At 51.7% G+C, this 23,830-nt stretch overlaps 2 protein-coding genes across 2 annotated transcripts in view; both read left to right on the top strand.

The window, feature by feature from the left end:
- The window catches only part of LOC149369619 (uncharacterized), a 67,204-nt gene that overhangs the window by 16,895 nt on the left and 26,479 nt on the right, over positions 1-23,830 (top strand). The window contains exons 3-5 of the mRNA XM_089576025.1: positions 1,640-1,894; positions 20,540-20,771; positions 22,328-22,475. Of these exons, the coding sequence (XP_089432151.1) occupies positions 1,640-1,894; positions 20,540-20,771; positions 22,328-22,475 (635 nt within the window). The remainder of the gene's footprint in view (positions 1-1,639; positions 1,895-20,539; positions 20,772-22,327; positions 22,476-23,830) is intronic.
- On the top strand, positions 7,577-16,201 carry LOC149369620 (uncharacterized). The gene is made up of 3 exons (XM_089578674.1): positions 7,577-8,696; positions 9,152-9,917; positions 16,166-16,201. The coding sequence occupies exons 1-3, from the start codon at positions 7,621-7,623 to the stop codon at positions 16,199-16,201; spliced, it is 1,878 nt and encodes a 625-aa protein (XP_089434800.1). The 5' UTR covers positions 7,577-7,620.

Genomic DNA, 23,830 nt, shown 5'->3' with positions numbered 1-23,830 from the left:
CCACTGTTGCAGGTGGCAGCAAAATTGATGATTGCTCGCGAGAAGTTGCCCAGGAATAGCAACCTGGGTCGCACAAGCCCCTCCGATAGCAGCACCTGCCATCGCACGGCCATCGCTTAACAGCCGCACCACTGCGCCAGGAGATCAATGGATGGATGGCAAAACGTTATTTCAGAGTCAATCGGAGGGTCACAAGAATTTGTTCTTGTGAGGGTCACAAGGGAGGGTCACAAGAATTTGTACCCCTATTCGTGGATAGGGGTACAACAACCTGGGTCAGATTGTGAGCGGAACCAAGGTTCATGACCAAGGAGAAACTGTCAGGAAAGTGGGTCGCTGTGCAGTGCATTTGGCGCATAATGCCAGAATACGAAAAGCACGTGACCAGTGTCCCTCTGGAGGAAAGCGTATAACAGGTGAATCGTGCGACTGCTCATATATGGGGCAGAAACTTGGAGGCTAACGAAAAGGATGGAAATGAACCTGAGCCAGCACCGCGTGGTATGGGCGAGGAAAATGGCACGAGTAACTGTGACAGGAACACAACAGTAACAAACGTGAATGAAAGATATTCTAACTCTAATCAAAGAACTCGAAATTGACATTAGCAAGACACATAAAGTGGATGCATGTCCATAACGCAGTATTTTCTGCAAGGGAGGGGAAACGCTTCAGGAAGCAGAAATCAGGAAGCAGAGTGTGGGTGAGCATGACAAAACTTACGGGGATTGAGTGGCCCTTCCTACCGCAGATGAATAGCTAATAGGAGGTCAATGGCTGAAGCTTTTTTCCACGAGTTCAAGTAGCCGTACTAGTGATAATGATGAAGATGTCAAAATAAATTCGTACATTTATATGTACGTGACCCAACCTCTTATGCAGTAGCCTTAAATCAGCAGTCTCAGATTAAAAAAAAATTGGTGGCGGTTTAACGTAGTTAAACCGAGAGCACGCGCGAAAGCGCGAGTTCATTCTTCGACTGGAAGGGGCAATTAAGCTCCGCCTTAAGAGGGTGAATGCACGGACCATGCGACGAGCATTTAGACCTGGCGTAGTATTGCTTTCGCAATAATAAAACAGAAGCGACCTAAACCTGGTACCGCGACAGGTTCCGGTGTCACGGGTGTGCTGCTAAGCGCTGTCGTTCGGCTCACCGACGCTCACCAACACTCTAAACACGAATACGTCTATATGGGAGTAAAAATGGGAGTAAGCTATCCTTTCATGCTGTGTCTTTTCTTGAAGGAAGTGCACTAGAGGGCAGCTTAGTTCCAGTCGACTTCTTTCTATTAAGAGCGAATGATGTCCTGGCAGTACGAAAGCGCTTCGCGAACGTGCGCGTGAACATCAGCCTATTCACTGAAGGACTTGACACTGACGGCGGCAATTCAGCGAGGCAGCCAGTGAAGCGCTATTACGCATGCCAAAATGTCATTTGTGCGGCGAAAGCCACTTTTAAACCGCGTCTAGCATTCCATTACCTCTTCAGTGGGCAAAGAGCGCCTCTGCTACCTCAAAGCCACGTCCATCGGGCACACACTAGGCTGCGCGACGCGGACCTCTTTTCTAGTTCGGATGCTCTGCGTATCGCGTATCAAATGTCACATCTGTTTTCACGCGTTTCTCTCTTCCTGAACAGACCAGGGCGAGTCGACTACCGAAGAGCACGACGAAGAGGCCTACTATGGCATCGTCCGCACGCAAACGTCCCGCAGGACAAGGACGCCGGACCCTTCCACAGCGAAAGCTACGGAACCTCCCGCAGAGATAACTACGGAACCTCCCACAGAGGAAACTACCAGCCCTACCACAACGACAACTACGAGCACTACCACAAGGACAACTACGAGCTCTACCACAACGACAACTACGACAGAGAAAATTCGCAAACCAGGTCAGTTTTTACACATCAATTGCAGCGTCACTTTGAATTCCCATTTCGATGGCTCACGTGGTCACAGGCTCTCTGCTGTTCTGAGTAATTCACTGCGCAAAATCTTTTCTGCGTCGCGCGAAACCGTCGCTTTTTCTTTTTCCCTCACAACGTCTTATGTCCGCGGCATTCAAATGCGCGTTCTTTCAACCTCCTCTCCTCCCAGAAGACGGCGCCCCGTCGCCTTTGTAATTAAATACTGCTAACACCCCTGTCAAATGCACAGGTTAAGTGCACTTGCTGGGAGTGCGCTTCGGCATCCCGACTATAGTGCCTAGAATATACTGGCTAGTGTGCGCAGCGCGCGCGTTTCGTACGGGAGGGCGAGGCCCCCGCCGCGATGCCTGCGCGGAGAGGCCGCAAGGGGCGCTGCCGGTCGGGAGGGTGCGCGAAAGCCGCCGAACTCCTGTCGTCTGCTGTCGCGCCGATACCGCAGCCTCGCGCGATTGCTCCTGTGAAATCAATGTTTGACAGGCATCATCTCTTGGATTGTGATGCTAGAAGACGCTAAACGCGAGCAAAAACATCCTGAAATGTTAAAGGCTAAGCGGCAATGCAAAGAGAGGACGGCGTTTCGTTCCATTGTGTCGAAGCGGTTATCGGCCTAACGAAGAAAAGGTGTCTTTGTTCACTGCATCGGGGGACCCAGCACGGCTTGCTGAATGGAAAAATAAGGTCAAGAGGGCCGACAGAAGGCTGACACCGAAGGCTGTCGTATGCGAAAAACATTTCGAGAACGAATGCATCGAAAGATCTTTTAAGATTACGGTGAACGGCGTCGTGAACGAACTCGCCCGACCGAGTGAAGCCACGCCTGAAGCCCGATGCTGTCCCTAAAGTATTCGAAAATTATCCACCTCATCTTGCGCCTAAAAAGACGGTGAAAAGGAAGGTGCGAAACATTTGCGACCAAGGACGGGCACCTAAACAACGGAAGCGAAATGTCGAGCTGGTGGGTCCCGAGTATTGCTCTGCAGTCGACAGTGATGATACGCGGGTTGACTCTCATTGCGTCGCTCGTGGAGGCGCATCAGAGGAACTCCAGAAGCGTTCCGATTCCGAGCAGACAGACAATGATACAGGACCGGTGTGTGGAAGCGAAGCGATACTGCAGTGTCCGTGCCCAAGTCATATTAATTCGGCACCCGTTCCCGTCACCTGAATTCTGATTCAGGTGACATGGATGAAGTTGCCTGCTGCGTCAAATGGAGCTTTAACTTATGCTTGTTGCGAGACCGAAGCTGGTGACTTCTCGAAACTATTCATCGAAAGAATGGTGACTTTTGGAAAACTTTTGCGTGAGCACCGTTCTATAATTGCCACAATTTACTTCCGAGGAAGAGAAAAGGAAAAGCGCGTGCTTACAGCCCGCCATGAGGCAGAGCCAATCCCCCGCCGTGGGTATGTGCTATTCAGCCCGAGGACATCGTCATCATCATATTTAATCAAGAAATGGCTCTGCGGCCTCTGTAATGGGTGTGGCATGATTCCTGTTGCAGGCAAGCACACTTCATACAGAAGTATGTACTTTGCAGTGAAATGCTTGCTGACCACCGATGGAAAAGGAGAGTCATGCTTGCACTGCAAATATTTACGGACGCTCTCGCAGAACAACATGTACAGAAGGAAAAAGACGAAAGATCCTAGTGACAAAAAAAAATCAAGAATTTTTCTCGTGCTTTGAGAAAGACAAAGAAAAGCCGGGTCAATGCTCAGCAGCATGTTACCCCAACGAAGGAGCAAAACAATGCAATGAGCGAAGAAGCACTCGAGGCAAAAATACAGTCACTCCCGAAGAAGCAGCAGTTAGCTGTGAGAGCTTGTTTCCTGGCCGCAAGACGAAAGTCTCTGAGAGGCATGCCTTATGATGGTGCCTGGATTGTGGAGTGTTTGCTATAATGAGGATGCGGAGCCCAAAGCTCTACGAGCACTCGAGAGCAGAGCATTATGATTTTTCCTGGGCGAAAATGCTTACAAAAATATCTGCAACGATTTAAGGGTGGCTTTGGTCTGAACACGAAGGTTTTTGAGGCCTTAAGCGAAAAGACCAAAAACATGGACACGTTCAGCCGTAATCGTAACAAGTTCTCTTTACTTGGAACTTTTAAAATTTATATAAACCATAGGCTGCAATAGATTCATAATAGGGTAGTGGTTTATCTGTTTCCGTAATATAGTCAAAAGCTGTAAGTTTGATATCCTGCCGCTGTGGCAAATATAAAAGTGCTACTCTGTCACACTCAAAGTTAATTTGTGTAGGTGAAGCCTACACAGTGTCTATCTGTTGGCACTGCAATTGAATACGCGCTTTTTCGTACTTTCTGTTGGCCAAAAAGCATTACCCCCACTCGCACTTCCCCTTTGATTAAACATATGCTGCATTCATTCTATTAAACCGAATTGTGTGTTTTGTGAAACGTGTTTTTTTTTTAGTTTGAATTCCATCAACCGCTTACGCTCGCGTGTGCTTACATTTGGTTAGCGTTTGGTTTGGTTAGCTTTTTCAAACCCTCAGCGGCGCGACGCGTGCGAGAAACCGGCTCGCCCCGACGCGCGCGCTCACCCTACACCCTCTCGCACCACAGCGCCGCCATGCGGCCGCCGCGGCAGGCATCAACTCGGGAGCCACCGCGCCACCCGCGCTCAGCACACTAGCCAGTATATTCTAGGCACTATATCCCGACTCCCGAGTGACACTTTAGGCTTCGCGGTACTAAACGGGAAGGCAAAGAGCACTAGTACTAAAGAAAAGTTGGCGACACGAAATGAGCGGATTTATTGAAGAGGTCGACGAAGAAGATAGAAAAACATAGAAATCGACTGTTTGACGTAATAGCGCAAATAAAACAAGCTTAAACAGTGTCTGACAATGAAAAAAATAGAAATAGAAGAAAAGCCGAGACCAGCCAAGACTATCCAGAATTTTGACAACAAACAACATGGCGGCGTGCAGCGGAGTTGCACGCCGCCTTTGTTGTGTTCCTTCGCTTGTAGCTGTAACGAAGAAATATTAAAAAAACTGTTTTATAACAAGTAACAGGAACTTGTGAGTACTTTTTATGCATCATACATATTGCGCCTTCAAAGTCGCTGCTGTCGAGGTTATGCACTCGTACCTCAACGTGCGTTCCCTGAACGCACTCCAACCTGAGCGCACTCTTCTGCGAGTGAGACTCGACTTGCGACGTTTAGATTTCGCGACGTGCATTTATAGCGAGTGACACTCTCCGTAAGTGCACTTAAATTTCCCGCTTGACAGGGGTATAATTCTCATGAAACTCCCGCAGAAGTTCGGTTTGGGGACAAAAGCGGCCGGCAGGAGCGCCACCGCCGATCGGGGACCATACGGTGCACCAGAAAAACTTGCTTCCACGCCCGAGTTATTGCGTATTTGTAACACTTCACGCGATATTGCGTCGGAGGACCTGTAACCGCTAGTTTCGTAATCCTAACCTTCGCGAAGTTTCGTAATCTGAAGGGCTCGGCTGCTAACCAAAAAGACGCGGGTTCGTTCTCGGCCGCGGCGGTTGAATTTCGATGGAGACGAAATTAGGCACGTGTATTGTGCAGTGTTAGTGCACGTCAAAGAACCCAAGGTAGTCGAAATTTGCGGAGCCCTTCACTACAGCGTCCCTCATAGCCTAAGTTGCTTTAGGACGTTAAACCCCCCTAAACCCGAAACTTAATTGAAGGAAGAGCGCTGCCGGTAGCGCAGCGACTAAACCTTCACCTGCCATCATCTGGCTGCTCCGTGGAGACTTGCCATGCTTAATGGGATATTGAAACATTTCTTAGAGATGCCGTGTGTTTATTAACCTACAATATGCACGGGGCCGCAACACTGTGCGTAATAAGGCAAATGCCACGTTAGCAGACGGCACTCTTTGAAGTTGTGCTGCGCTTGTTTCAATTGCGTGGGTTCAGTGGATAGGACCATAGACTCAACAGTACATTGCGTTATACGGCAGTACTCTTAGCACTATCCTTCGCGGGATTTTGATGGTGAGTTTAATTCATGTACAGGCGTATGCGACTTTAGCCGACGAAAACGTCAAAATGCTGAGCTGGCTGTTGCTATGAGTGGCACCACGGTGTTCACCTTTAGGAAGCACAGTTGTGAGAGCGAAATCGAATGTAAATTCAATTTCTTTCATTTCACTTTCACAACAAAGCACTTTCACTTACATTTTAAGCTTACAAATCCTGCATTTCGGCGGGCATAGCTTTCCCATTTTCGCATCAGGGTTCTGCTATTTGTAAATTGAAAATGCGCCGCTTGCTGGCCGATCCTGACTGAATAACGCCGTTCTAAAGAATAGCGACGTGCTTAGGTGCGCATTATAGCACTCTACCGCTGCCTTCTTTAGCGTATTAATGTAAATAATTATTGCAACTTAGCCATCGCCGTCTGCGGCGGTGTACAAGCGCAAAATGAGAAAGTTCATGTTTTATTCGGAATGAACAATTCATTCAAATATACTACGAACAGCACGACAAGAAGCGTCAGCATAGGAGCTCTTAGCGGATAGACTCTTTACCTGCACTGGCTGGGCATTGTTCACGTATATTAGCGACGACGCAATTAAATTCCATGCACAGCTCGGTGTAGCACATTAGTTTTACAGTTTGGCAGGATTTGTCCGAACTAGTAGGCGTACCTTATACAGAATCTGAGAGTAGAATCTGAAAAAAAATTGTAAGGTGTCATTTCGGCCAGTGCTTTTCGGCATTTCATGCTATGACGCATTGACACTGGCGAGTGATCTGTGGTGACCCAGGGGCTCACCGTCTTCAGCTGCTTCAGTAGCGTCGTCCATGACCGGGTATAGTTCGGCTGTGAGTTATCCGAATCGTCCGCTGCTGCGCAGGCATCTGATGCGACACAGCGTCGCTTTGATGATGGCCGAGAACGTGGTTTGGTCTACGTCAAGGAGGCAAGTCCCCTACCAATCAAAAGCGAGCTTACTCCTCACCCTCCAAATTCTCTTAACTGTGCCCCTATTAATTAGGCTTGCCCCTCCCCACTGTTCCGACTCAAGGATTGGCATTGCAACCCTTCCCCCCCCCCCCCCTGTAAAAAAAAAATCCTCGCTACCTGCTTGCCCACCCTCTAGAAGCGCCGTCCACCTGACCCTCCAGAAGCGGTTTGGTGGGGGGGAGCCCGCCATCCCCTTTTTTTCGCAGCCCCTTACCGTGGCTACAAGCTTGCCATCCCTTACAAACATTTTATAGACAGTCTATAGACTGTCCATAGACTTCTGTCTATAAAGTCTATAGCTGTCTATAGACAAATCATAGAGAATGGTCTACAGGCAATACAAATCCTATAGACAGTAAAAGACAATCTGTAGATTTATGGTCATACGCTTTTAGTAGACTTTTGTCTGCAGATAGTCTATAAACTATAAATAGACGAAAAGAAATATCTATAGGACGGCAGTAGAGTCTATAAGATGTCTATAGATGCCAGCCTGCCATGCCTTGCCAACGAGCCTAAATTATATTATCGCTGGATCTTACACACATATTGCCACCAGGTGGCCCCTGGTGGCATCAGAAGAAAAAGAGGTGAGAGTTGGCTCACGCGCCCTGAGGGCTGATTCTGTTAGCGCTGCTGGCGAACGGTGTCTCCTGCCTTGGTTCCGTGACATATTTTTGGTGGAGTGCGCTGGGTACTTTCCTGGCCTATGTCACACACACCTCCTCGCACTGCGGACCTCGCGCCTCTGCCGGTCGACACACCAGTGCACCGAGTCAGTCGCCGCAACCTAGGACTACCACCCCCTGAGCACGGGCCACTGGATTCTACTTCGGCGCCTGCCCCACGACCTGCCATGCAAGGTACTCATTACTACACCCTTCAGAATCCACGAGTGCCGAAGCCCTTCCACGGCAGTCAGCTTGAGGACGTGGAAGACTGGCTCATGCAGTTTGAACGCGTCGCAACTTTCAATCAGTGGGACGACGCCGCAAAACTTCGAAATGTCTTCTTCAGTCTGGAAGACGGCGCTCGTACCTGGTACGAGAATCGTGAAGAAGTTCTAACATCATGGCATGAGCTCCGCCGTCGTCTGCTCGAGACATATACCAGCATGGATCGTCAGGAACGAGCTCAGCGTGCTCTGCAGTCCCGTATACAGATGCCCAATGAGACTGTCAGCATGTATGTTGAAGACATGACGCGGCTGTTCCGGAGAGCTGACCCTGCTATGTCGGAAGACAAAAAGCTCCGCCACTTAATGCGTGGAGTCAAAGAGCAACTCTTCGCTGGCCTCGTACGCAACCCCCCCCCCGGTACTGTCGCTGAGTTTTTGAAGGAGGCGGTTACAATGGAGCAGGTCCTTCAGAGGCGCTCCACAGTATACGACAGGCCAGTACTTGCTGCTTCCGTGACAGAGTCCTTCCCGGCATTTGGACAAAACCCTGATCTCCTACGGGACATGATTCGCTCTATTGTACGTGAAGAGCTCCAGAAAATTTGCGGTGCGTCGCAGCCAGCGGTCGGCTCTCTTGCTAGTGTCATCCGCCAGAAGGTGCAGCAAGTGATCAGACCTCCGTTGCTGGGTGACAAGCCTCAGCCCTACCGGAATGACTTCCACCACCCGACATACGCTGAGGCCCTGCGACGTCCTGCCCCAGCATCCGCGTCATGTGTTCCTGACCACCGCCCAACATACGCTGAGGCCCTGCGACGCCCTGCCCCAGAATCTGCGTCATTTGTTCCTGACCATCACGTCCCGCTATCTTCCGTGCAACCGGCGCAGTACTTGCCGAATGATCGGCCACCTCTGCGCAAGACGGACGTCTGGCGTGGCCCCGACCGCAGGCGTTTGTGCTTCCACTGTGGAGAGCCCGGTTATTTATTCCGCCAGTGCCCATATCGTGAGCTCGGCCTGCAGGGCTTCCCCGCCGACGCGCCCAGACCTCCATTTGGTCAACGACCCCACGATATTGAAGAATACTTGTCTCTGCAGCGTCTGCCACCCTCCGAGCGACGGCAGTCAAGATCGCCGTCACCTCGCCGACCGTCACGATCATCGGCAAGCCATCACTTCTCACGACCAGCGCAAGGCCGGTCGCCGAGCCCTCGCCGGTCGTGAAAACTGACGGCAGCGACCTCTGACGGCAGCGAAAACTGACGGCAGCGACCTCTGGGGGCGGGGTCGCTGAAACTCGATGCTCTACAGTCCCCCCCACAACGCGAACATCGGCTGGCAGGAACGTGACGGCATCGACGCCCACAGCTTCACAACATGAGGACCGGTTCTCGCTCGACATACCTGTACTTATTGACGGTCACAACATTAGCGCGCTACTGGACACCGGAGCTGATTTTTCGATTTTAAGCGGCAAATTGGCAGCTCTCCTCAAAAAAGTCACGACACCATGGCCTGGCACGCAGATCCGCACGGCTGGCGGCCACATCGTCACTCCGCTTGGCCAGTGTACAGCTCGGGTCCAGATCCGCAACTCCACGTTCGTTGTCAGATGCCTGGTTCTCCGTAATTGTTCTCGTGACCTGATCCTGGGCGTTGACTTTCTCCGTGAAAATGGGGCCATCATCGATCTCCGTCAGCGCACAGTTACTTTTTCGACAGACAACGCCGATGACACTTCCCACACTCGCCCATGTCGCTCCGCCCTTCGCATTTCCTCCGAGAGTGTTTTCATCCCGCCACGCTCCAGTGTTTTTGTTACTGTCGACTGCGATGGGCTCCGTGACGGAACAGCAGTCGCCGAAGGCAATATCTCAATGTTGCTGACACACGGCATTTGTACGGCCCGAAGCCTCGTCCACATACGCAACGGTAGGACCCAATTACTGGTTACTAATTTCACCCACGAACTTCGGCACCTCTTCAGAGCCACAGCGATCGCGTTCGCCGATCAATTAGCTGATGTTTCGGAATGTTTTGCGTGCACAGCCGTGGAATCTCCGAACATGTCTCTCGATCACATTGACATCAGCTCAGGGTTGTCACAGGTTCAACGCCGCGCTCTCCGTACCTTACTACACCAATACACAGCCTGCTTTGCGTCTTCTTCCAAAGTTCAACAGACAGCCATTACGAAACACCGTATCATCACGAGTGAAGATGCCCGTCCCATACGCCAACAGCCATACCGTATTTCACCTAAAAAACGCGAGGCCATCCAAACACAAGTGAAGGAGATGCTCACTGACGGTATTATTCAACCATCTCAGAGTCCGTGGTCATCGCCTGTTGTTTTAGTTAAGAAGAAGGATAGAACGCTGCGCTTTTGCGTCGATTACAGGAAATTGAACACCATAACTAAAAAGGACGTATACCCACTGCCCCGCATAGACGACTCGCTCGACCGCCTTCGCCGCGCCAAATATTTTTCCTCGATTGATTTAAAGAGCGGGTACTGGCAGATTGAAGTTGATGAACGGGACCGGGAAAAAACAGCTTTCATTACTCCCGACGGTCTATACGAATTCAAGGTGTTGCCCTTCGGCCTCTGTTCAGCGCCGGCAACGTTTCAGAGAATGATGGACACAGTTCTCGCTGGTCTCAAATGGCAAACTTGTTTAGTTTACCTGGATGACGTGGTCGTATTCTCCGAAACCTTTGACGAACATCTTAAACGCTTGCGGACTGTATTAGATGCCCTTCGGTCGGCCAATTTAACGCTCAAGCCCGAAAAATGCCACTTCGGCTACGAACAACTGAAGTTTCTAGGCCACGTTGTGAGCGCCGCCGGTGTCCAACCCGATCCCGACAAAACTGCCGCCGTGGCCGAATTTCCGGTTCCTACCACGAAGAAAGCGCTGAAACGCTTCCTTGGTCTGTGCGCCTACTACCGTCGCTTTATCGCCGCCTTCTCCCAACTTGCCGAACCCCTGACCCGTTTGACGCGGGACGGTACCCCGTTCGTGTGGACTACCGAACAACAGGATGCTTTCATAGAGCTACGCCGACGCCTGCACAGCAGCCCTGTTCTTGCTCACTTTGATGAGGAGGCTGCCACCGAGATCCACACAGACGCCAGCAACATCGGCCTGGGGGCTGTCTTAGTCCAACACCAAGATGGCGTGGAACGCGTGACTGCATATGCGAGTCGCGTTCTGTCTCGCGCCGAAATTAACTACTCTACCTCGGAGAAGGAGTGCCTCGCGGTTGTGTGGGCCACGATGAAGTTTCGACCCTACCTCTACGGCCGCCATTTCTTGTGCTGGCTAGCCCATCTACGGGACCCATCGGGCCGCTTAGCAAGGTGGAGCCTCCGCCTCCAGGAATTTGACTACACCATAGCCTATCCATGTGCACGCAAGCACAAAGATGCCGACACGCTCTCCCGCGCACCAGTCGACCTAGCTGATGACAGCATAGAGGACGACAGTCGTTTCCTTGAAGTGGTCAGCGATTCCGACGTAATGGCGAGGCAGCGAGATGACATCACCTTACGACCCGTCATTGACCATTTGGAGGGCCGCACTGCTACCATACCCCGGGAGTTTTCCCGGAACCTCTCCTCTTTTTGCATGCGCAATGGCATACTGTTCAAGAAAAACTCGAGCCACGGCGACCGCGCCTATCTCCTCGTCGTGCCGGCAGACCTCCGTGCCGACATCCTTTTTGCCTCTCACGACGAGCCCACCTCTGGTCACTTGGGGTTTACACGCACTCTCGCTCGAGTACGCAAGGCCTATTATTGGCCTAAACTTGCTGCCACCATCCGCCGCTACGTTCGAGGTTGCCGTCAGTGCCAGCGCCGCAAGTCGCCTCCCCTCAAGCCCGCCGGTTTACTCCAACCAGTTGCACCTCCTCGTACGCCCTTTGACCAAGTCGGCATGGATCTTCTCGGCCCATTCCCCCTATCGTTGGCCGGAAATAAGTGGATAATTGTCGCCACAGACTACCTGACACGCTATGCCGAAACCAAAGCGGTGCCGCGTGGCACATCGTCTGAAATTGCGCAGTTCTTCATGCATCGCATTGTTCTGCGACACGGCGCCCCGTCCAGCGTAATCACCGATCGAGGAACGGCTTTCACAGCGCAGCTCACGCACGAGGTATTCAAGTTTAGCCATACCAGCCATCGCAAAACTACTGCCTACCACCCGCAGTCCAATGGGCTCACCGAGAGACTCAACAAAACTATAGCAGACATGCTCGCTATGTACGTAGACGTCCAGCATAAGACTTGGGACGAGATCCTTCCATACGTGACTTTCGCGTACAATATGGCACTACAAGAAACCACTCACTTTACGCCATTTCGCTTTGTTTATGGGCGCGATGTGCACACCATGTTGGATGCCATGTTTCCATGCACTACTGACGACCGGGCGCTCACGCCACACGCCGAAGAATTTCTCCAAAACGCGGAGGAAGCCCGCCAACTCGCCCGCATGCACATCAGGAGGCAACAGGGCTCAGATGCACGCCGCTACAAGCAGCGACACCGCCACGTCGAGTACCAACCGGACGACCAAGTGTGGGTGTGGACCCCTGTCCGTCGCCCAGGCATGTCGGAAAAACTCCTATGCCGCTGCTTCGGCCCATACAGAGTGTTGCGTCGCATAACAGATGTGACTTATGAAGTTCTGCCCGACGGTTCTGTGCACAGTACGCGCCGTCGACCCCAGCCAGAAGTAGTGCACGTACTGCGTATGAAGCCCTTTTTCACGCACTGACAGCGCTTGCACAGTTGTTTCGGTTTTTGTTTTTTCGCACAGGCTCGTTTTCCCCCTGTCATTTTGCCCCTTCGATTGTTGTTCCCCTACTTCCTTCAGTTAGCTCGTGGCGTCGTAGTGGTTTTCCGTATTCCCTATCTTTTTTTCCGGGAGGGGGAGTAATGCCACCAGGTGGCCCCTGGTGGCATCAGAAGAAAAAGAGGTGAGAGTTGGCTCACACGCCCTGAGGGCTGATTCTGTTAGCGCTGCTGGCGAACGGTGTCTCCTGCCTTGGTTCCGTGACAATATAACCTTAACCTACTGGTCCTCTCTCACCAATGTAGCGCAGTGGTTAATTCTTTATGTGACTGCGTTGGGCGCATGCACAGGCTATTTATTGCCCCAGCCTCGGAGACTGTTACCTGGGTTACAGAATGGGTAAGAAACCGATCGGACGCCCGCACCGCCGCTCACCAAAACATTCTCCTCGATATGGAGCCTGGATGCCTACTCGCCTGCCAATCGAGGCATCTTACTCTCCTATTGTAGCCAGCACCGCCGTGCGACCGCTTTTAGCACTGCACTAAGCTCTCCCATGGAGTTAAGGAGAAATTTTATGATCGTAAAGAGCTATTGAAGAAGTGTGGTACGGATTAGTTAGGCCAGAAGACGGCTTTCAACAGATTGCTAGGGCGGTTACCACTGTTCAATGCTGGATTCAGAGAAAGCCCTGAACGTATTTCTATTTAAAGATGTGTTGAGGTAGAGAATAAGCGGCTTCAAATCTGTATGCTTCTAGCGCGCTATTGTCTATTTTCAACGCATACTAGTTTTAGCCTACCTTTCCTTTGCAGCCCCTTGTCTATGCGCGTGGCGTCACTGCCAACCCTCTTCTAGAGCCGCGCGTTTCGCAGCAGCTGCCGCAGACGGACCGTGTTATTTTTCTCCGCTATCGGCATAACATCCCTCCTCCGTCCATGGTAACCACCGTCCGGACACGCATTCCTACGCTGTCCCCATTCCATCTTCCTCCTTCAAGGATGACACCCGCCGAGTGGTTCCCGCGACAACCACCCTGCGCTTGCGCCTCACGCTCTCGCCATTCCGTCCTCCCTTCAGAGTAACCCTGCCACTCCTTCCAGGATAACTACCCTTCAGGTGGTTCACGCCCCAATCACCTTTCGCTTGCGTCTCATGCTCTCGCCTTTCCGTGCTCCTTTCACGGTAACCCTCCCCTTCCATCCAGGATAACTACCCTTGAGGTGATTCCCTGACAACCACCCTGCGCTTGCGTCTCACGCTCTCACCTTTCCGTCCTCCCTTCAAGGTAACCCTCCTCATCCTTCCAGGATAACTACCCTTGAGGTGATTCCCTGACAACCACCCTGCGCTTGCGTCTCACGCTCTCACCTTTCCGTCCTCCCTTCAAGGTTACCCTCCTCATCCTTCCAGGATAACTACCCTTGAGGTGATTCCCTGACAACGACCCTGCGCTTGCGTCTCATGCTCTCACCTTTCCGTCCTCCCTTCAAGGTAACCCTCCTCATCCTTCCAGGATAACTACCCTTGAGGTGATTCCCTGACAACCACCCTGCGCTTGTGTCTCACGCTCTCACCTTTCCGTCCTCCCTTCAAGGTAACCCTCCTCATCCTCCAGGATAACTACCCCTGAGGTGATTCCCTGACAACCACCCTGCGCTTGCGTCTCACGCTCTCACCTTTCCGTCCTCCCTTCAAGGTAACCCTCCTCATCCTCCAGGATAACTACCCCTGAGGTGATTCCCTGACAACCACCCTGCGCTTGTGTCTCACGCTCTCACCTTTCCGTCCTCCCTTCAAGGTAACCCTCCTCATCCTTCCAGGATAACTACCCTTGAGGTGATTCCCTGACAACCACCCTGCGCTTGCGTCTCACGCTCTCACCTTTCCGTCCTCCCTTCAAGGTAACCCTCCTCATCCTTCCAGGATAACTACCCTTGAGGTGATTCCCTGACAACCACCCTGCGCTTGTGTCTCACGCTCTCACCTTTCCGTCCTCCCTTCAAGGTAACCCTCCTCATCCTCCAGGATAACTACCCCTGAGGTGATTCCCTGACAACCACCCTGCGCTTGCGTCTCACGCTCTCACCTTTCCGTCCTCCCTTCAAGGTAACCCTCCTCATCCTCCAGGATAACTACCCCTGAGGTGATTCCCTGACAACCACCCTGCGCTTGTGTCTCACGCTCTCACCTTTCCGTCCTCCCTTCAAGGTAACCCTCCTCATCCTTCCAGGATAACTACCCTTGAGGTGATTCCCTGACAACCACCCTGCGCTTGCGTCTCACGCTCTCACCTTTCCGTCCTCCCTTCAAGGTTACCCTCCTCATCCTTCCAGGATAACTACCCTTGAGGTGATTCCCTGACAACGACCCTGCGCTTGCGTCTCATGCTCTCACCTTTCCGTCCTCCCTTCAAGGTAACCCTCCTCATCCTTCCAGGATAACTACCCTTGAGGTGATTCCCTGACAACCACCCTGCGCTTGTGTCTCACGCTCTCACCTTTCCGTCCTCCCTTCAAGGTAACCCTCCTCATCCTCCAGGATAACTTCCCCTGAGGTGATTCCCTGACAACCACCCTGCGCTTGCGTCTCACGCTCTCACCTTTCCGTCCTCCCTTACAGAAAACCCTCCTCATCCTTCCAGGATAACTACCCTTGAGGGGATTCCCTGACAACCATCCTGCGCTTGCGTCTCACGCTCTCACCTTTCCGTCCTCCCTTCAAGGTAACCCTCCTCATCCTTCCAGGATAACTACCCTTTAGGTGATTCCCTGACAACCACCCTGCGCTTGCGTCTCACGCCCTCACCTTTCAGTCCTCCCTTCAAGGTAACCCTACTCATCCTTCCAGGATAACTACCCTTGAGGTGATTCCCTGACAACCACCCTGCGCTTGCGTCTCACGCCCGCACCTTTCCGTCCTCCCTTCAAGGCAACCCTCCTCATCCTTCCAGGATAACTACCCTTGAGGTGATTCCCTGACAACCACCCTGCGCTTGCGTCTCAAGCTCTCGCCATTCCGTTCTCCCTTCACAGTAACCCTGCCACTCCTTCCAGGATAACTACCCTTCAGGTGGTTCACGCCCCAACCACCTTTCGATTGCGTCTCATGCTCTCGCCATTCCGTGCTCCTTTCACGGTAACCCTCCCCTTCCATCCAGGATAACTACCCTTCTGGTGGTTCTCGTGACAACAACCCTGCGCTTGCATCTCACGCTCTCACCTTTCCGTCCTCCCTTCAAGGTAACCCTCCTCATCCTTCCAGGATAACTACCCTTGAGGTGATTCCCTGACAACCACCCTGCGCTTGCGTCTCACGCTCTCACCTTTCCGTCCTCCCTTCAAGGTAACCCTCCTCATCCTTCCAGGATAACTACCCTTGAGGGGATTCCCTGACAACCATCCTGCGCTTGCGTCTCACGCTCTCACCTTTCCGTCCTCCCTTCAAGGTAACCCTCCTCATCCTTCCAGGATAACTACCCTTGAGGTGATTCCCTGACAACCACCCTGCGCTTGTGTCTCACGCTCTCACCTTTCTGTCCTCCCTTCAAGGTAACCCTCCTCATCCTCCAGGATAACTACCCCTGAGGTGATTCCCTGACAACCACCCTGCGCTTGCGTCTCACGCTCTCACCTTTCCGTCCTCCCTTCAAGGCAACCCTCCTCATCCTTCCAGGATAACTACCCTTGAGGGGATTCCCTGACAACCATCCTGCGCTTGCGTCTCACGCTCTCACCTTTCCGTCCTCCCTTCAAGGTAACCCTCCTCATCCTTCCAGGATAACTACCCTTGAGGTGATTCCCTGACAACCACCCTGCGCTTGTGTCTCACGCTCTCACCTTTCCGTCCTCCCTTCAAGGTAACCCTCCTCATCCTCCAGGATAACTACCCCTGATGTGATTCCCTGACAACCACCCTGCGCTTGCGTCTCACGCTCTCACCTTTCCGTCCTCCCTTCAAGGCAACCCTCCTCATCCTTCCAGGATAACTACCCTTGAGGGGATTCCCTGACAACCATCCTGCGCTTGCGTCTCACGCTCTCACCTTTCCGTCCTCCCTTCAAGGTAACCCTCCTCATCCTTCCAGGATAACTACCCTTTAGGTGATTCCCTGACAACCACCCTGCGCTTGCGTCTCACGCCCTCACCTTTCCGTCCTCCCTTCAAGGCAACCCTACTCATCCTTCCAGGATAACTACCCTTGAGGTGATTCCCTGACAACCACCCTGCGCTTGCGTCTCACGCCCTCACCTTTCCGTCCTCCCTTCAAGGCAACCCTCCTCATCCTTCCAGGATAACTACCCTTGAGGTGATTCCCTGACAACCACCCTGCGCTTGCGTCTCAAGCTCTCGCCATTCCGTTCTCCCTTCACAGTAACCCTGCCACTCCTTCCAGGATAACTACCCTTCAGGTGGTTCTCGTGACAACAACCCTGCGCTTGCTTCATACACCGCTTGGACACAAGGACCTCATCATCGTTCACTGCTCGATTTCATTAGATCAGCGACCCTTTACTCATTTATTTTGGGCATCCTCATTTATCATTACATGCCGTTTTATGCCCTGAGGCAATAAACATCGCATTAAAAAAAAAAAAACAACCCTGCGCTTGCATCTCACGCTCTCACCTTTCCGTCCTCCCTTCAAGGTAACCCTCCTCATCCTTCCAGGATAACTACCCTTGAGGTGATTCCCTGACAACCACCCTGCGCTTGCGTCTCACGCTCTCACCTTTCCGTCCTCCCTTCAAGGTAACCCTCCTCATCCTTCCAGGATAACTACCCTTGAGGTGATTCCCTGACAACCACCCTGCGCTTGCGTCTCAAGCTCTCGTCATTCCGTTCTCCCTTCAGAGTAACCCTGCCACTCCTTACAGGATAACTACCCTTCAGGTGGCTCACGCCCCAACCACCTTTCGCTTGCGTCTCATGCTCTCGCCATTCCGTGCTCCTTTCACGGTAACCCTCCCCTTCCATCCAGGATAACTACCCTTCAGGTGGTTCTCGTGACAACCACCCTGCGCTTGCATCTCACGCTCTCACCTTTCCGTCCTCCCTTCAAGGTAACCCTCCTCATCCTTCAGGATAACTACCCTTGAGGTGATTCCCTGACAACCACCCTGCGCTTGCATCTCAAGCTCTCGCCATTCCGTTCTCCCTTCAAGGAACCCTCCCCCTACTTCCAGGATAACTGCCCCCTTAACGCAGTTACCGTGACAACCACCCTGCGCTTGCATCTTACGCTCTCGCTATTCCGTTCTCTCTATACAGTGACACTCCCCCTTCCAGGGTAACTACACTTCAGGTGCTTCCCGTGACAACCGCCCTCCGCTTGCATTGCGCGCTATCATCATTCGGTCCCCCCTTCACAGTAACCATGCTGCGGTTAGTGATTCTGCGCTCTCGACACATCCTGCTCCTTCTACGGTAACTGCTTTCCAGGCGGTCTCTCCTTCCAGTGTAACCATTTCCTCCTTCTAGAGTAACTATCCTGAAGGTGATTTCCGTGGTAACCACCCAGCAGTGTTGCGTTACGAGTTCCGGGCAAAGGCGCCCCTCAAATATTACGGCTCTGAGGCGTTTTCCTTATGTGTGGACGCTGCTACGTCCCTTTTATTTGCATATGCTGACCTCTCCTGGTGCCAACCCGCACCGCCACGTGTAGCTGCTCTGGGTGCCTGCGCATACGGGGAACCCCGGCAACAAGGCCGCCAACAGCTTAGCCTGATGTCTGATGCACTGGGCACAGGCGGCCCCCGCGTTGGAGCTCTCCCAGGAGCACATGCACACGTGCAGTGAGCTGGCTATCTAGGCCAGAAATAGTAAGAGGCATATTTACCCGATGAAGAACGAGGACACTCAAGCGCTTATGTGGCCTCGTTCTTCGTCGTGTGCCTCAGCCCAGAGCTAGCTCTACCTTCCACCCCAGCCTTTCCTTCACAATTACCACAAAACCATATGGTGACGCAGACACGAACTCTCCCATTCCATTATATTTGATCCCGCTACCACCAAACCCTCACCAACCCCTCTTGCACCCTCTACAACCACCGCACCGCCACCCTGGCCTGCATTCTATACCAATGCCCGACGAGCCCTCCCCCGCAATGCCTGGAGTACCTCACCCGCTGGGAGGACTCGGAGATCCTTCTACGCTCTGAAGACCCGGTCCGGCACAAAACCGCCACGGACCGGGTCGCCGACCTCATGTACCGCAGGAAAATGAACGGCTCATAATATCAAGACGTGCTCGATTTCCGCGACGCCTTAGCAGCGAGGCTAGCAGACAACAGTCGAGCCGCATTGGGCAGCAGCAGCAAAGCTGCTATGGGATTTCTAGAAGGGTCAGGATTCGGGCTAGTGGGTAGTCTTGTGTAGTGTCCCTTCAATTTTGGGCGCTATGGATCCTGATGTCGGCTATGAGAAGAACTTTGCTTGTGTAGCAGTTATCACTTCTACCAGCAACTCGGCATTGGCCACCGATCTTCAAAAATGATTCATTTCTTACAATCATCTACCCAAGGGCTAGGTATGAACGCGAAAAAGCAATATTGGCGCATTTTTCTGACGCTAGCGGCAGGCTTACAGGCTGGCAGACCGGCCCTGCAGAGAAGCGTGCCTCTGTCATCATGACGCTTGTACGACCGCGGTGCACATCAAAACCCCCACGACATCCTCCTCTTCGCTCAGGTCGCTGTAGTACATTGCGAATAGAAGTTTAGAAGGCCGAGCGCGAGTGCAGGAGGTGCGGCTAAAGCAGACGAAGCTCCCCAAAGCGCGAACAACGTCATTCCCGAGAGTATTCGCGTCAAACGAGACTCTAACGAGAAGGCGACCCGCTGGTCACGCTTGCAAGTGTGAACAACGGTGTTTCCGAGCTGCTGCCTGGTCGCAAGCGAATGCTGGTCGCATGCCCTTTGCGACCCGCTAGTGTGAATGGGCCCTAAGTGGTGGTGCTCAGCTTGCTGTGCGCGTCATGCGGCCAATTGATGACGTCACCCTTTCCATCGCTCAGATTTTCTTTGTCATCTGTTAGTACACACATACACACACCCCCGTCTTTTCACGTAATGGAGCTAGTAATGATTTTTCAGTAATAACTTTTTTATACAGTCGTCCACATACTTGTCTAGTGCTCTCGAGGGGTGCGCTCTTTTGTGCACATATGGTAATCGCCGCGGTGTGGCGGACCCGGCATAGCTTTCACAGAGACAAGAGGGATTATAAACTATCCATACGAATGTGTATGCGTGAAGAGGTCTTGTTTTGAGCCCTACACCATTCGTAAATGGCGGAGTAGGTGCATCCCTCGACGCACGGTTGGAGCTCTCTAGACAGGTGTGTGGACGACTGTACACATGAACCGCATCAGTGTGCTCGGCGGCAACCTGGAATAGCAGGTGCGTAGCATTGGATGGTTCGACAGTGAACCAGCATCACCAGAAGCGAGAATGCCATTCTGGTTCTATGGCGGAGGAAAGAAGCGCTGGACTGCTCGGAAACGGCACTATTCTTTTTGCCGCACACATCCGCCAGAAGACGGCCGACCGTTTCTCGAAGGCTAAAGAATAAAGCGAGCGAGCGACGCTCTAATCAACTGATCAGACCGACTCAGAGTGCGCCTGGTAGTGCCTGTGCTCTTTCTTATAATACACCACGAGAGACATCTGAAGACTGGGTATAGAAAGGAGTTCTCACAGAAATCGTTGCAGATCATACTAGACATTGGACTCTCTCTAGACATTGGACATACAGGCCGTGAAATGTTTTATAGTTTGTTGTTTCTTGCCTATTTGCATGTCATTGCTACTGCTTCACCGTGTTAGCATTGTAAAAACGAAGCACTTCTGCAGAATTTCCTACGCTGAATCTGAGTGTGTCAAACTTCTGAGGTAGAGAAAACCACTCGATCCTCTCGTACGGCAGCGAAGCGGCCTGATCCCGAGAGCTTCCTGTGCACCTTCGGCCTGAGCACCAACAAGGACACTAAGTTTCCCAAGGACGGTGTTTGCGACTACTTCTTCTTCGACTCTGCCTACGCCAATGGCAAGAACACCCTGGCTACCGCCTCCGGCAGCTTCGAGCCGAACCTGCTACGCTACCTGTCGGAGGTGCCCAAGTTCACAAAGACCGAGTTCGGCGTGGCGTTTACATACGAGTAAGTGCACGGCAACCACCGGTCACCATTAAACCACTTTTGCTCCCTGCTGTTTCCTGAACGAATAGATTATGACAAACAATGTTAAATACAGTAAGTGCCGCCACTGTGACCCCACCGCAAAAAGTTGCGGCTTCGGCCTTGATAACGTGCGCGTGGCGTGCGACTTATCCGTAGATTACTCAAGACATCCTGCCTTTTGCGATTCCCGAAGAAATGTGGGGGGAAAAAACTCCAGAGTGCATTGGAATCTTCCTTCGGCGACAAAGCCTTTACTAAGAGGGCAGAATGTTACAGTGATAAGCATGCGGATATAGTGGCGGCGGCATAAAGAAACCGAACGGCAGGTGCCGTTTCTTTATTTAAAAACAACATGAAAATGGGGTGAGACATATGGGTACATTTTCATGAAAAATGCCACAGGTGCCTGCCTTGGAAAGATCAAGTTATGTGAAGGGACTAATAACTTAACAGTAGCGTGTTATGAGATTATGGTGGCAACGAACACATCTTGTTTCATATTGCAAGAGTGGAGGCCTGTAATATGGACGAAACGGGCATTTATAACTTTATTTTTCGATTTAAAATCGTACAATCTAAGGTTATAAGATATCCTGCGGTGAAACCGTGCTATTATGGGCGTCTTCCGCCTCGTTATCATATATCGGTACAATGTTACGTATGTGTTATTAAGAGCGGAGTGTTCTTTCTTTCGCAAGCATTTGTTGCATTTTATTAAAGTTGACCGGTTCTCCAATGCGCGCCTCGGTAAAAAGCAACACTCCCTTCGCATCACCCGGGAAATGCTTTCAGCTTCTGTTATTGGCTGGCGCCACAATGTTTTGCAGTGCTTTGTTGAAGCAGTAGCCGGGGTCTACCGAAACGTCACTGCATGGTAGCACTTTTGGTGTTACAACCAAAATAGAGGCTATGCTTTACTAAAACAGTCTAATTACGTCTGGCGACTGGCACTAGATTACTCTATAGTATAGCAATCTTGGCTTTGAGCAATTGCCCTCTCTGGCATCATCAGCCAGCATGAGAATACACAAAAACGAGCGCATGCATTTAGTTATTGAAAAATTCTCTGCAAAAGCTTTTCCCTTGTGCCTGTAACAAACCTGTCGCGAAATTGGGCACCTTGGACTAAGTTTTCTTATGAGCCGAAAAAAAAGGGGGTTCTAAAGTTCAGTGATGGGTCCGTTCAAAGTGCACGTCCAATGGCACCACTGGAGCAGGCTACGCAGCCAGCTACCCTCAGAGTCGATATTAGGGCGCAGGTTTTTACTAAGCCTGTTTTTTAAGCAGCATCCTTTGCTAGCCGCATATCCTTTTTATAGGCAGTACAATATAAAGGCTAAGTTGATGAAATGAATAAAAAGAGAAGAAATTTTTAAATGGTATCCTTTAATGTGCAACACTTCTCGTTCCTCCCTGAACAAATATGACCCTGTAACTACGTTAGCATTCAAAAGGACTACAAAGCATCGCTCCCCTGAAGCAGAATAATCAGTGCGCCACTAGGATAACTCGCCTCTCTCTCGGGCGGGGTGCAGCTCCCGTATCACCGTGGCGGAACATTTGAAGCAGAGCAACCCGACACGACTGGAGGTCTTTTGGAAGAAGAACATCTACCATTTTGGAATCATCGACGTGCCAGTATTTGGCACTTTCGATGACGCCGGATTTCTTCGTTGCCTCCAGGTAGGTTCCGCCCAACGGCGCACTATTCTTTAGCAATGGACAGCCGGGATTTCCGTTGAATTCCCGTAGTGGAATAAACGGAATGGATTCAAAGCACTAAACTAGCGTGCACGTTAAAGATCCCCAGGTCGTCGAAATTATTCGGGAGTCGGTTGCCTGGAGACAACTGCAGACTAATACATACCTCAATCTGAGTTTACTAAGCAATATCTATCCTTCCACATGTGACAACAAATGCCCGCTATGCGGTGAACACCCAACGCTTTACCGCGTTACATGGGCCTGTCAGAAAATGCACGCAGCGCCGATAAACAACACACCAATACCGGAGCAGTGGGAGGCTGCGCTGTCCAGCTCGAAGCCTGAAGAACAGCTCAAGCTGATCGACAGGGCTCGCAAGACTGCAAAGGTCGCTGGGGACCTGGACTGAGAGCTCCACCTACGCTGAGAGAAAGAACCCCTGTACCATAATGATTTTCATTCATTCATTCATTCATTCATTCATTCATTCATTCATTCATTCATTCATTCATTCATTCGAGAGACCTCCGCTAAGTCTCCTTTTCCTTTTTTTTCTCACTTCCTCCTTTGTCCTTTCCTCACTGCGCGGTTCGGGTGTACACCGAGATATGTGAGACAGTTACTGCACCGTTCCCTTTCCTCAAAACGAATTTTCATTTTTTTCCTTCACTGGCGACAGTTTGCAGGCATTTTATGCACTCGCTGTGCTGTTAAACGTGAAAATGTGAAAATTGTGTTTTGAGGAAATCAAATAGCGCAGTAACTGTCTTACATATCTCGGTGGACACCCGAACCGCTCTGTAAGGGAAGGGAGGAGGGCGGGAGTGAATGAAGAAAGGAAGAAAGAGGCACCGTAGTGGAGGGATGCGGAATAACTGCGACCGCCTGGGGACTTTTTAATGTACACTGACATCGCACAGCACACGGGCGCCTTTTTCATCTCGCCTTCATCCAAATGCCGTCAACGCGGCCGGGTTTGAACCCGGGAACAACCAACAACATGTGTATTACGTGGACGTTGCCGGCCCACACCACGGGGGGTGGTACACGGCCGCAATCGTACCCAACACAAACACAGTTAACGGGCTCACTTTCAAAGCCTACAGCGCAACAAACGCGGAGGAGATTGCCATTGCTCTAGCTCTCACTACTCCCAAGTCAAAACTCATCATTACCGACTCGCGAGGGGCATGTCGGAACTATGAGTTGGGCTGGGCTCCCCCGCTTGCCTGGCGCATGCTACAATATAGCTGCCGATGCGAAGATCCAACTCCATGTAACCTGACTTGGGCCTCCGGTCACCAGGGACTCCAAGGAAACGATCAGGCCGATCA

This window comes from Amblyomma mixtum, chromosome 1, assembly GCF_055824585.1.
Source record: "Amblyomma mixtum isolate Tamu chromosome 1, ASM5582458v1, whole genome shotgun sequence".
Classification (NCBI taxonomy): Eukaryota; Metazoa; Arthropoda; class Arachnida; order Ixodida; family Ixodidae; genus Amblyomma; species Amblyomma mixtum.
Note: the sequence above shows the minus strand (reverse complement) of the source record. Positions and strands in the feature narration are given on the sequence as shown.

Coding starts and splice junctions, on each gene's coding strand:
- LOC149369620 (XM_089578674.1), top strand. CDS start 7,621: ATGTCACACACACCTCCTCGCACTGCGGACCTCGCGCCTCTGCCGGTC. Junction 8,697..9,151: donor TCTTCCGTGCAACCGGCGCA/GTACTTGCCGAA, acceptor ATCGGCTGGCAG/GAACGTGACGGCATCGACGC. Junction 9,918..16,165: donor TCAGCTCAGGGTTGTCACAG/GTTCAACGCCGC, acceptor CCTCCCTTCAAG/GTAACCCTCCTCATCCTCCA.